Source organism: Hevea brasiliensis, chromosome 17 (genome assembly GCF_030052815.1).
Source record: "Hevea brasiliensis isolate MT/VB/25A 57/8 chromosome 17, ASM3005281v1, whole genome shotgun sequence".
Lineage (NCBI taxonomy): Eukaryota > Viridiplantae > Streptophyta > Magnoliopsida > Malpighiales > Euphorbiaceae > Hevea > Hevea brasiliensis.
In genome coordinates this window covers 7,091,719-7,104,865 of record NC_079509.1, presented here as the reverse complement: position 1 = coordinate 7,104,865, position 13,147 = coordinate 7,091,719, and the positions used below count along the sequence as shown (strand labels likewise).

The following is a 13,147-nucleotide window of genomic DNA, read 5'->3' as shown; positions in this document are numbered from 1 at the left end:
TGCCACAGCCATATTGTATACTTCTAATAGCCTAAGGTGTAAAGGTTGTTCCTTTATTCATGCGTGTGGCCCATAGAAGACTGATGCAGGCACATTCAAAAAATTTCTTTTGATGATGATAAGTGGGGGATAGGCAATAAGTATGTCTAGTAAAATTATCACAGATATGAAAAGAGATGCCACCTAGGTCTCTCTCTTTTTTTTTCTTTTTTTTTTTTTTAAATCAAAATGCAATTATGCGGATACGTTTTATTTAAGGTAATAAAGGGGAAATGGGTGGCTTTATGTAACACATTGGTATCAAGGTGAAAGGAAAAGCTATTACATGAACCAGCTAAGAGTATGCTTATTCAGGTTTATGAGATACGCGAATAAGGTTTTATTATGCGCTTGATCGTGAAGGAAGTCATAATGGTAACAAGTAGGGAAAGCTGCATGTAGCAATAGGAGAGAAAATTCGGAGTTTAGGAACCAAAAGGGAAATGTAATTGACGGAGTTGTAAGGGTAATGCTTTCCTGCAAAGGGCCTGACTTTTAAACCAAATAACCTGACGTCGAGGGAAAATGCAGCATGGTCAAGATTATAAATTATGGAATTAATGGACCAGATTTTTCTTTCATGACGATGTCAAGTTGGATTCTTATCGACTAATCTGCTTGAGAAGCTCCTAACTGAAATTCAAAAATTGTAAATTAGAACGTGGGTAGTTGTTATCCCGCTATAATCTAATCCGATGAATCAGTTTCAAATCAAAATCCACTAACCTCATTATTAATTCAAAAACACCACAATCCCCAAGTCATTATAGGATACGGTACATAGAGACCCCACCATGGAAAGACCAAGTAAACAAGGGAAAGAAACAGAAGAAAAACTACACCAGCAGTATAAGCATTTGGAAAAACAATGGGACAACATAAAACAATTAAAACCGAGAACCTTGTGTAGATCATCAACAGATTCAATAGTCATGGTTAGGGCCCTTCATCTCCTGGACAACTCTCCGAGAAAACTCATGTCTTCACTTCAACACAGAAGGTCACCTTCAGACGGTGGCGGAGCATGGAAGGTAAGGTACAATGATTTGGCAGTTGAAGAGATACTGAGAGAGAGAAAGGCAGCCATTGAGAGTGGTAAATTGAAGGGAAGACGGCTTTTTGACGCTGCGGAGGGTGCAAGTGAGGTCGGTTCTGGAGAGAGACAGGAGATAATATCCAGTGGCTGGAATGGTTTGCTTCAAGAGAGTGAAGTGAGGTCACTGTTCTCCTACGATTCGGATGATGAAAAGGAAAATGTTGAAAGCAAAGAAGAAGAGTTGTATCCTGTTCATTGTGGTTCTTCATCATCGTCAACTTCTTCTTATATCTGTGATGACTGTATCGAGGTGGCAGTGGCAAGTGAGAAGAAAGAGAAGAAAGCTGTAAAGGTTGTTGCTGGATATGGCACTAGATTGACGACCGTCAAGGTTTGGCTTGCAATTTTTTTAATTCTGTGTGCCATTGGTATCATCTCAATGAAGAGACTTAGTGGCAATGGAAAAGTAAAAGAGGTGATTCTAGTCCCTACTTGATCTCTCTTTGTTCTGTTCAGATCGATTCTTATCTGAGGAGAGGTTAATTTACTGATCTATGCATTTTATGTAAGAAAGTTTCTTCTCTTTTTAATTGAAGATTTTAAATTTTACCATACATATACTATATATCATGGACAATGTGAGATAACATGATTAATCTTGGCACAGGGTCCCCCCCCATCCATGCCAAGGGAAAATTAATTAATTGAAGTTCATGTTTCTGTCATACGTAGAAGATAATAAATTCCCCAGTTGTAATTACTGCATGGTTCGTAGAAAGGAGTGTGTATGTTTGCAACTACCTGAGGATCTCTTCAAAGTTATCAGAACCAGTGTCGGTTGGATACTTGGATGTGTATGCATCCCTTCATTAAGTGACTCAATACAATCTCTTCGTCTTTAGAATTGCGTTGGACTAGCTTCTTCAAAACTGCATCCATTATGCATGCACTTGTAATAACTTCTGTGCAAATAAACCAACCCAATTTCATCTCAATTCTCAAAGCGGAGACAAGATTATAAGCACTAAAATTGGGAACTTCTGCTCATATTTCTCCACCGATGACCATCAATCCATCATCCAATATGTCAACCAGACTCCTTGTCTGAAATGCAAATCTATGCAAGCCTTGTTATCTCCTTATTCTTCATCATCCCCTTGTTGGGTTTGGAGGAAGAAAAAACTAAGAACATATTTATGCTATAACAAGTAGAAGAGAAAATATATAAATTCATTACTAAAAACAGAGGATTTACAACCACAAATTTAAAGCTTTTTTCTTTCTTTTCTTCCTCATTTTGCTAGATCTCTCAAACTCTCTTTCCAGCCCTCTCAAGTTCTCTCTGCACTCTCTATTTCCAACAGCACCTCTCACTCTTTCCAACAGCAGCACTCTCTTCCTTTTGTATGGAAAGAATGCTTTCTTTAGTTAACATAGCCCATACTTGCACCATGCTTTGGTATGGCTATTTCTTTACTTGTACACATATATTTTTACCTACTAAATCTCATCAACTCCAACAACCCTTCAACCTTTCCGGTTTTACTGCTTGAGCTTCAACCCTGACGATGATAAATCCTTTTATCACACAAAAGTTGAATTCTAGTTTTTTCTGGCTTGACCCCAATTTCCTCTTCACCACTAAATTGGATTCCAGGATTTGCCATTTGCATTTGTAAGATCAAGTGGATGGTCCTACTGAACCTGCTGGGAGAAACATCTGATATCTCTCCATTTGAATTGAGAAGAAAAGATACAGGAGTAGCTTGCCATTATAGAAGGAAAGAAGATGAGCAGTAAACGGCACGATATAATCTTCAATCCACATATATAGCAACATTAGTTAAATCAAGAGTATGAATAATACTATAATTTCATACTTAGATTAATTTTGTTCATGATAAATATTTGTTTTGTAGCACAAAAATTTAAGAATTCAAATTTTAGTATTTCTTTAAAATTTTTATTAAAAAGATAATTGATTACCATGAGCTTTGTACACATGAATTGTAACTTGTATCACAAGGTAAGGAAATTTATTCCTAGTTTCTATTGGAAAATTTCAAGTTCTTTCTCATATAAAAGAAACCAAAAGTGTCAACCAGATGTAAGTGGGTATATAATATAGCCACTTCCAATCCTGTGTGAATTGATTCCAACACTAAATGACAATATCTACAAATGATTCCATGAACCATAAATGATGCTTAATTATGCTTTACAAATAGGGCAAATGTAGAGGGCTCGCTTGAGGGTTATGTGAAGCTTATAATAGATGAATTGATACAGTACATTTTTTTTTTTTTGGAAACGAACACCAGTACTGAAAATAGTTGGGGAACAATTATGAAAATTTAGTGAGTTTTTGCTTAATTGGGTTTCTATATAATAGGAGAGGCCTTTCACCTTGATAGTGCCAACCTAAGCATTAAGCAGGAAGGTTAGGCAGCACACATCTCATTGGGTTTCTATTGTTGTTTTTTAATTCAATGAATCAATATCCAGTCTTTTAGTTTAATATCCTTTTTTAATATCTTGTAAATTCAAAATATCACAATGAAATGGTAAGGTCATATTGGCCCCCCCCCCCCCCCCCCCCCCACTATATCGAAATATAAATATAATCTAACACTAAATATACTAGGAAATTAAGCTAGACAGCTTCTCTATTTGTGTAATTTCTCCTGGGAGAAAAAACTGCCATATTCTATAGTTTGTCTTTGAACCTTTATCCAATTTTTGTTTATTTTTCTTTTTTTAAAAAGGCAATGGATGCTTAATGACCTTTGCAGCTGGCAGTTTCCTTGTTCTTCAAATTAAGCAAAGCCCATAGTTGATAAAAGGAGGGGATGACTGTGGACCAACAGGTTTTCTGGAAATTAAACAAAAGATAAATATGTCAGATTATCTGTTAACGTGTGACAAATCAAGCATGAAACATGTGTTCAGGGCATAAAAACTGAAAGAAGCTAGAACTATTCTTTCTGGGAGAAACAAAAGGATTAGCATGACGGAACAAACTCTATGAATCTTTGACTGCAGAAATTTTTTTCTTTATAATCTATTTGCACCCTAAATGCAAGAAAATATTATATAATCAATTCAAGTTCTCATTAGAAAGGTAAATTATTGTAAGAATGACTGTTTAGAATCAATTCGCTAATTAATCTCATTCATACTAATTAATATTGGAGCATATTATCTTCAGATGTGCCAGCAAAAAAGATTTTCTTCAATTATCATGCAGAAAAGAAGTAAATTTAGCCAGGGCAGTTTATGCGTGAAAAGAATAAATGATAATGATTAGTTTTTGATACAGATATTCTCCATTACATCTTTTGTCATGGAGCTCAGTGGATTTGTTTCAACATAAGCAAAACTCATTACCAATTTTCTGTTTGGCAACAAATTTTTTAGCTGTCTTGTTGTGAGATATAGCAATGCACTCTATGAAATAAGCTCATATGGTAACAATTGAAAGAAAAGGAAGAATATGACAGCTAAGACATTAACCTGGACAGAAAAAATATTAGATGTAAAGGAACACTTTGGGGTTGCAAATGGTAGCAAAGAATAAATGGCAAACTTCAATGTGGAATATAAAGCACAGGTTGGTTTTGCTCTTTTGAGACTTCCCCTTGCTTTCATTTCCAATTTATCTCGAGCATGAAGAATAAACTGAACGATCCAAATGTTGCAGGAGAAGGCAGCAACTGCAACAAGAGCAAGGATGTATGCAGCACTGGTGCTGGCAGTCGTAACCCTTGGCCATACAGAATAAAGCTTACACCAGACAGTATGCGTTGGGACAGCCTTAAGATTTCACCTTCAAGGGAATTTCAGGATCACATTTTGCAGAACTTGCCTGAAGATAGCCATAAAGCTTTGGAATTATGGCACCCGATTGAAGTATCAATTTATGATGTTGATACTCATGAAACTTACGAGCTAAACTTGGCAAAGAAAGAGTCTTTTTGGTTTGAACCTTTACCTGATGCGAGGCGGCAAAAGGAAATTTCTGCTTCTTCTGATAGAAAAACACCAGAGAACTGTTCAGATGAATTCAAGGAGATGCCAGAAAAGTTTGCTTATTCTCTTCAACCTTTTAGAAACATTGTCAGGAAGAGGAGTCTCAGCTATGATCAAGAGATCGGTTTACACTGGTCTGGCAGTGGAACTGTCAACAAAATAGACTTCTCAGTTTTATATGCACCGAGGTCAGGGTTGCACAACTTTTGATTTTGAGAGGTAAGAGAAACAAAACTTTCTTGACCCAAGAGAACTTTAAAGTTAATACTGTGTAATGATCATTGTTGCCTGATAATCATTTAATTTGTCTTAATCTTTGCCATAATTTGAAATGAACTATCTTTCTATATACGTGCAGGCTGATTCAGGAAAACCGAGCAACCATTAGCAAAAAAGATTTGCTAAGGAGAAATTGTCGATGTAATCTTTGTCTACCTTTCAACTTACCCATGTATCTATATAAAGAAATTTATCTTCTCGATGGATTGATCCTAAAAAAATCATATCATATAAAAGTAATCCATAAAGTGACAAATATATTAAAAAGCAAGCAGTAATAGCACTCCATTGCAAAAAAAAAATATGTATACCTTAAATAAAATCAAGGAGAACAACAATCCAGCAGCTGAGATGTACTCTGCGTTACCTTGCGCCTTTGCACACAAGGGTGAGTTCAGTATCGGGAGGATTTGTCGTCCTTATTAGCTTGTGACTCACTCGCATTGGTTTCCTGAATCCTCATCAACAGAAGAATCGAAAGAAGACTCCTATAAATTCTATTTCTCGCTTATAATCAGTATCTACAGTCCTTTTACTAGCTAGCGTCAGCAAACGACTAAAGCAATCCGTCAAGAAGAAATGGTGGGTGCTTTATAGCTAGTGTTAGCAAAGGACTAAAACAGCAAACCGTTGTTATAAACATTACGTATCATGAATTTTGCGGATAGGTTTTTAAAAAGAATCAACAACAATATCGGCCAGTTTATTTTAATTGACAGCAGTGAGCAGCCAATTTCTTGTGTTTCTATTTGATCAGTTAATTCTTCTCCTTCCGTAGCATCGATGCAAAATGCAGAAGTAGCAGCTTCTTTGCTTCCTTATAGATTGTAAGAGCACCGCTGTCAGAAACTGCTACTTTGAAGGAGCTATGCCAAAAAGCTCCAGAAAACATCCACTTCGCTTTGAAGGAGCTATGCCAAAGTTAATTTCTTATTTTATTATTATTAAAAAAAAATTAATTAAATCATCTAAATTATAATAAAATATTTTTTAATAAATAATAATCAAATTTATCAAGTCAAGAGTGGAAAACCACATTTATTAACTTTATCTAAGCATTAATTAGTCAAATCCTGGCAGCAGATTTGGCTGGGGGTGGGTTCTCGATGCCTTTCTTTCTTTCCTTTATAGTGTGTGTATATATATGTATTCCACTAAACTACAGAATTAATTTATCCTTGTTCAATTTATTAAACCTAGCAATTTTTAAAGATTCAATCCATGTTCAATTTATCTTTCCATTTCAAATTCTATTGAAAAAACTGCCCAAAAGGGAAAAGCAATCATGTAAACTATATATTTGAATTCGATTTGTTGTAAAATTACAGTCCTTGATTTAGTATATCCAGTCCAAAAGTGATCCATAAGGACAAAGAAATGACTGTATCAAACTCAACATGGAACAAAAACAGAAGAAAAAACTCAGCATGACATGCAAATGTAGAATGCCAAAGAGAAACATGGTGAAGGTAATCACATCCAATTGGTATAGCCAAGATAAGATATGTTGTCCACTGGGGAAAAAAGAGGGCTCATTTTTTCTCAATGCCATTGGGCTGTGCTGTAGATCCTTGTCTTGGCGAATTGAGCTCCTCCCAAGCTTCAATCCAAGTAACCATTGCATCACCAAGTTTGTGGAAGTAAGGATCAATAGGGCCAAGCTTTTCCTTAACCAATTTGGAAAGCTCAATGTAGCATTTCTCCACAGTTGTGCACTCTTTTGGTAGAACAAGAGATTGGAAAAACGGAATGATGTCTTCCTGCCAATATATGCCCTTATATTCCTTCTTCAAATTGACAAATGGGTTACTTGCTTTGCTGTGCCAAATGTATGGCAGCCCTGTTTTCACTCCAAGACCCAGATGGTCACAGATTACCTGAAATCCACATCCAACAAGCATTACAGAAGATGCATCATGGAGGTGCTAAAAATGTTAATTTGGCTGTAACAAGCACGGGAAACAGATCCAGCATATTTTGTTGCGGATCACCATCTCCCAAATAAGAGATCTATGATTATCAGGATCTTATCAATAGGAATAAGCAAATACTCCAAATGACAAATGATGTCAAAGACAAATTAATTCCAATTCAACACAAATAATGCATTGAAGGTACTCAGAAAACACTCAGAATTTCAAACAACCAATTTGGTCCCTAAGCCTCCGACTAATATGTAGGCATCAATCTACATATAAGAACAAGGACCAGCATCAAGTTCATTATTCTGGCAGTTGAAATCTTCTGATCACATCCTCAATGAATCATCAAGGAAATGCCATCAGCAAAAACATTACGCAATGGCCATAATTATTCATGCAACCTTATTATTAGAATGCCAAACGTCTAGCCGAGTTTGAAGCATTACAAAATGGCAAAAAGTGTGCCAATTAGATGGAGAGTGATTCAAGAGAGCAAATTTACCTTGGCACACCAGCCAGCCCACATATCATCATATCTGCCAATGGGCTGACCATCTCCCATGAGTCCAAAGTACATAGCAGGGCCTATCAGCTCCCTGTTAAAAGCGAGGTTCATTCCACACATCGGGAATAGGGTACCCTTCGGGATTGTCAGAACAGCATCCACATATCTGTGTGAGCTAAAATTAATCTACAATTAGGCAATGTGAACTTCTAATTACAGGCAAACATTTTTAATATTTTGAAGAAGAATGTTGACAGTTCAATCACCAACTATATCAAGCTCGTTTTTTTAACCAAAAATTTACAAAAAAGGGCTCAGATGACGAATAGAATCATAATTGCCAAATTGTCCTAAAGAATGTTAATGGCGAGGAGACAAATGGGAGGATGGAAACCAATGCCTCTCAACTAGCATGTGCAGTAAGTTTCCACAAAATGTCATGGTTTTGATCTTCCTTAATTTGCTTCAAGATTTCCACACCAGAAGCTTCAACTACGCATATAACCATAATCAAGAATCTATCTTTGATGCATAATATATTATAAGAATTCAGTGTATACATGATATGAAGCTGGAGGTATCCACCATAAGGGAGAAAAAAAGGAAGAGCGAACCTGGTGTTACGCTCAAGAGGCTTGACCAGCTGAGTAGGGGCGTCATAGTCAGGGATGTTGAGCCAAAGGCCATGGGAGATGGCAGTGGGCACTCCTCCTCGCAAGCTAAATGGGTAACCTCTCACAAAATCTGCCCCTTCTCTGAATGGATCATACAGGGTGTTGAAGAAGAAGGGTGTCGATGGGGTTAGCAAATTCTGTATGTGCTGTGCCAGCGCATTTATCTCCTTCGCACTTGGATCCTTAGCAACCTATTTCAAAATCAAAATAATAATAATAAACAAATAAATAATACGACAGTGTTTTTGTCCAAATCAGACGTGTGGGACCTGCATCATCAAACCATGGTCCCACGGGAACAATGTGCGTCAAAAACTTTTCTTTCCTAACGGGAAAATTCATTTGCTATGCCAACTAGCGAAGTAGAAACGATAGTAACTGTTTGACTCTTGATCAGAAAAAAAAAAAAAAAACAAAAAAAAAAAGCGGAAATCTGACTCTCTCTCCTCTCTCTACAGGCGCCAAACAGACAAAAAAAAGTGCTCGAAAGAGAAGAAAGAAGACTCACAAAGCAATCGTCATCGATGGTGAAGATGTATTTCTTCTTAGAAACCAAGAACCCGAAGCACCGACAGGCGGAGTCCTTGTAAGAGATACAATTGGCCTTAGGTCCAAGGACCCGATTCACATCGTTCCTGTTATAAAGCTTGTAATCAAAGCCATCAGGAACCTGGATTGTCTTGCTGGGATCTCCATCCTGGACGATAATTAGGTGGTAAGGCTGGAAGAATGGCCTCCACATCTCCAAGAAATCCAAGTTCCTGATGGTAGGGATGACTATGTCTAGCTCGTCCTTCAATGGAGGCGAAACATGGGTCGCAGGCTGCGCCATCGTGAGAGAGTGAGAATTGAGAACTGCGGTGGGGGTGAGTGTAAGATTGTATGGTGATTTATTGGGTGACGCGTTGGGGTTGGGGTTAGGCAACGAGGAAAGAGTGAAGAATAAAAAAGGAACGGATTTTTTTTTTGGGATAAATTTTAGCTGCAGTGACTTAACTTTAACGATTATTTTATTTTAATTATTATATTTTAATTTATTTAATCAAATCACTTAATTTTTATTTTTTAAAATTATAATAAGAAAATATAAATTTATTTTTTTATTAATAAATATAATAAACAGTATGAAAAGAAAATTTATTTTTTAAAATTTTTTAATTTGATTTAGAAAAGAAATTATTTTTGATAATTTAAAATCATATAAAATATATTATATAAAAATTTGACCAAAAATTTTAATAAATTTAAATTTAAGTGACTTTTAATTAAAAAAAAGTTATTTTATTAAAATAAATTAAAATATGATAATTAAAATGAAACCATTAACCTGGAGAAATTTTTCTCTTTTGTTTTTTCAGAGAAACATGAATCGGGGTTGGGATTCTCTGCGAGGACTCGACTTTTGTGCTTTCTACAACCTGCCAATTGGCATTTCACATTTGTGATGGTGGGAGTAATTTGATTTTTCAATTTTTTTTTAATAAAAAAATATCATTTTCAATCAAGAAAAAAATAGCCATATATTATCTCTAACAAAAAAAGCTCTCTCTTAAACCAAACATAGCAAAATAAAAATTAATGGTATGAATTTTTCTTTTATCACATCTTAATGTTTTTTTGCTCATCATTAAATTATTTAAAATTGAAATTTGAATATAAAATTAAAAAAAAAAGATAAAATGTATGTATTTATTATTTTAATTAAAATAATTAAAAAATTATTTTTAAATACATACAAGATCTTTTAATAATTAATTTTATCAGTAAAGGTTATTTTTTAAATATTAATTTTTTTATTATTATTAATACCCCCTGCAAATTATTGTTTGGAAAAAAAACAACAAATTGAAAAAAAAAAATAATAAATAACATAACTTGGGAAGGTAGTGGACCGCGCTAAGGCTTAGGCTTAGGCTTAGGCGTAGGCAAAGTAAACCTGCCTTACAAAACTAAATGGCCCAACACTATTGAGTTGTCTGACTTTGGGGCCCCTTAGAAACTCCCCAAGCTATTTTGGGAAACTTTACGCCACCATTAATTTAAAGAAGAAACGCTAAATCTCTCAAGTATTTCGATTTTAATCATAATCGAAATTTATTTTAAAAAATTTTTTATTTAGAAAAAAAAAAGAAAAGAAAAAGTTCATATTCTGCTTCTTTTAATTTATTTAATTTAATTTAAAACTTGAATTGGATGTTTCATAGTTTTGAAAATACTCATTTAGCACTAGCATCCACTCTACCCTCTCAAATAATTGAGCCCTCTTTGTCGTCTTTCCAGTGCTCACGTGACCTGCATTTATATTTCTGTGGTTTTTCCACCTCGTTAATTAGAGAACAATGAGAAGCAAATGGGTATGGGTGTTGCGTGCTTGTTCATGACTAAGAATTTACTGCATTAGTTTGGCCCACTCTGTCTCCGTCGTGGGAAGATACCCGGCGACGATTGCGAATTGCCAATATTGTCCGCCAACCCACCCACATTAATAATTTTTCCTCCGACTCGATCAGCGGCCCTATTAAATAAGAGGTCGAGTCTCACTATGTCTCCTTTGATATGCTTAACCCTGGACTCTCAGAAGTTTCACTCCCCTGAACTTTTACTTTTAAAAAAAAAAAAAAAACAAAATCCTTGCAAGGGGCACGATATCATGTGGTTGTATGTAAGATGATTTTTTACCATGGCAATGGGTGAAGATGTGATGGTGGGCTCTCACACGGACTGCACAATCCAAAACGACAACAAACAACATTCCATAAAACCAAATTTCTTTGAGGACACCAAAATCAAAGGTTATAATCTTCTGCAGAAAGGGCGATTTTCTTTTGAATTTCATCAGCTTTTGTTGACAAACGTCACCCGGTTGGAAAATCTTTTTGACTAATCCTACTCATCTTCTCTTCTCCTTCGCCCGTGACTCTGCTCTAGTCCCCTTCATCTGGATCGTTTCATCATCTTCCGCTTACAGCAATTAACATGCTACACTCTAAGAGCCCTTCATTATTTTAATTTACATTTAAACTGCCTATTTAAGACACCAACTAAAAGTCAAAACTCAAAAATTGCATACATTGAATAACATATTATACTTAATTTTGATAGTCAATGTCAACAATAATGCTGCATAGTCATTAATAGCAACAATATTCTTATCATCTGCCAATCTAATTTTGTCTGCACTTCACCTCTTAATAATGCTCCTCTGAAGAAGACTATAGTGTTCCTCAGAACATTACAACACCACCCAAACCCTGCAACACCAGAACACAGAAATTCAAGTTTTCCTACGCCCACAAAATAAGTAATTTTCCCGAGAAAACCAATAGACAATAGGGTTTTTTTTTTTCTCTTCTCATTTTTTAAGCTGGTTATTGCAGAATAGAAAAACCTTCTTAAATGCCCGGACCCCAAAGCCTCCATAAACGAGAGTTTAATAATCCCACCACGTCCGGTAAAACCTTCCTGACCAAACCTTTGTGGTTAGCCTCCAAAGCTTGTACGCTCACCACCTCCATTTCCAGATTCCTTGTCATCTCATTCTCACCCATCTTCTCTCCTTCACAGATAACTCCATTTTCCTCCATATCTCCTCCTTCAGTGTTCTCTTGCACAATCACCACCTCACATTCATCTTCACCCACCGATATTTCGACTTCCGTCTCAGGTTTATTCACCGAAATAATGGATTCAACACTGGCCATAATCACCTTTTTACCTCTCTTTCTCCCTTTAGTGTGTTTCCTTGGAGACTCATTTTGCAGCAAATGCTCTTCAAAAGCTTCAATAGCTTGGTGAATGAGCTCTCTGTTGGGAGAGGAGTCCCATCTATACCAAAAACTAGTGTAACAATCAAAACACCCACATTCGAAAAGATGGACCTTTTGAACAGTTTTGTTCTTTCCGTTGGAGGTAGTGGTTTTGCATTTGCTCTTGGGATAGTGGTTACCATTGAGAGAAGAAAAAGAGTTGGTGGTGCTGGTGGAGATAAGGGACCTTGCTATCAAGTAGGCCAAAACTTCACGGTCTTGGGTTGGGAGAGATAAGGCTAGGGCTAGGATGGCCACTGGGAGTAGCTTTAAAACAGAATCAGTATCTTTATATGAAGACGATGATGGTGGAGAAGATAGGAATGGGTACGCATTGCCTTTTGTCTTAAACTTCATCTCTTTGTGGTTTATCACTCTCTTTCTTCCTTTGTCCATCTTGCATAAAGATTGTTATTTTATTGTGAAGTTATTTCGTGGAGCGTCTCGAGTCCCGAGACGGGACGGATGGGACCTAGGGTTGGCACTGTTCGGGAAGAGACGTAGAGAGGGTTCCTTTGGCAGCTACCACCACCGAAGAGCTTTTACTTTAAGTGGCTGTACCACGCCGACCGGCTATTTAAGGGGTCTCTGTGTGCCTCGATGGAATATAGACTGTTGATGCTTTACTTTTCAGTGATATACGCAAATTCATTGAAACAAACAATGTTTTGTTGTCCTTGTAGGTTAACGGAAAATGGGGGAATGCCTCACTCTCAAGTTTCAACCGAAAAAAAAAAACCAGTGGGCTTTGGATGGTAGGGTCGTGGAAATGAGTTTCATTCCAGCCTGAAATGAAAAATGAGTTTTATATTTTATCTCTAAATTTAGTGGGAAATTATTTTAATGCTTGCTTATTT

General features: G+C 36.2%; 3 protein-coding genes across 4 annotated transcripts; 1 reads left to right on the top strand and 2 right to left on the bottom strand.

Moving 5' to 3' along the window:
• Positions 1 to 4,682: 4,682 nt before the first annotated feature.
• LOC131175459 (uncharacterized) lies at positions 4,683 to 5,886 on the top strand. The gene is made up of 2 exons (XM_058139827.1): positions 4,683 to 5,323; positions 5,463 to 5,886. Exon 1 carries the CDS (start codon positions 4,742 to 4,744, stop codon positions 5,312 to 5,314), a length of 573 nt encoding a protein of 190 aa, XP_057995810.1. The 5' UTR covers positions 4,683 to 4,741; the 3' UTR covers positions 5,315 to 5,323; positions 5,463 to 5,886.
• Positions 5,887 to 6,658: 772 nt separating this feature from the next.
• Positions 6,659 to 9,446, bottom strand: LOC110656339 (UDP-arabinopyranose mutase 1). 2 transcript variants are annotated; one of them, XM_058139645.1, is made up of 4 exons: positions 8,993 to 9,446; positions 8,425 to 8,675; positions 7,808 to 7,976; positions 6,659 to 7,260 (listed from the first exon to the last, which is right to left on the bottom strand). In XM_058139645.1, exons 1-4 carry the CDS (start codon positions 9,314 to 9,316, stop codon positions 6,916 to 6,918), a joined length of 1,089 nt encoding a protein of 362 aa, XP_057995628.1. In that variant the 5' UTR covers positions 9,317 to 9,446; the 3' UTR covers positions 6,659 to 6,915. The 2 variants fall into 2 exon arrangements, with proteins under 2 accessions (XP_057995628.1, XP_057995627.1); XM_058139644.1 differs by having other exon boundaries at positions 7,808 to 7,985; positions 8,993 to 9,415.
• Positions 9,447 to 11,708: 2,262 nt separating this feature from the next.
• LOC110656194 (uncharacterized) lies at positions 11,709 to 12,686 on the bottom strand. The gene is made up of 2 exons (XM_021812808.2): positions 11,943 to 12,686; positions 11,709 to 11,735 (listed from the first exon to the last, which is right to left on the bottom strand). The coding sequence occupies exons 1-2, from the start codon at positions 12,684 to 12,686 to the stop codon at positions 11,709 to 11,711; spliced, it is 771 nt and encodes a 256-aa protein (XP_021668500.2).
• Between the last annotated feature and the right edge of the window lie 461 nt (positions 12,687 to 13,147).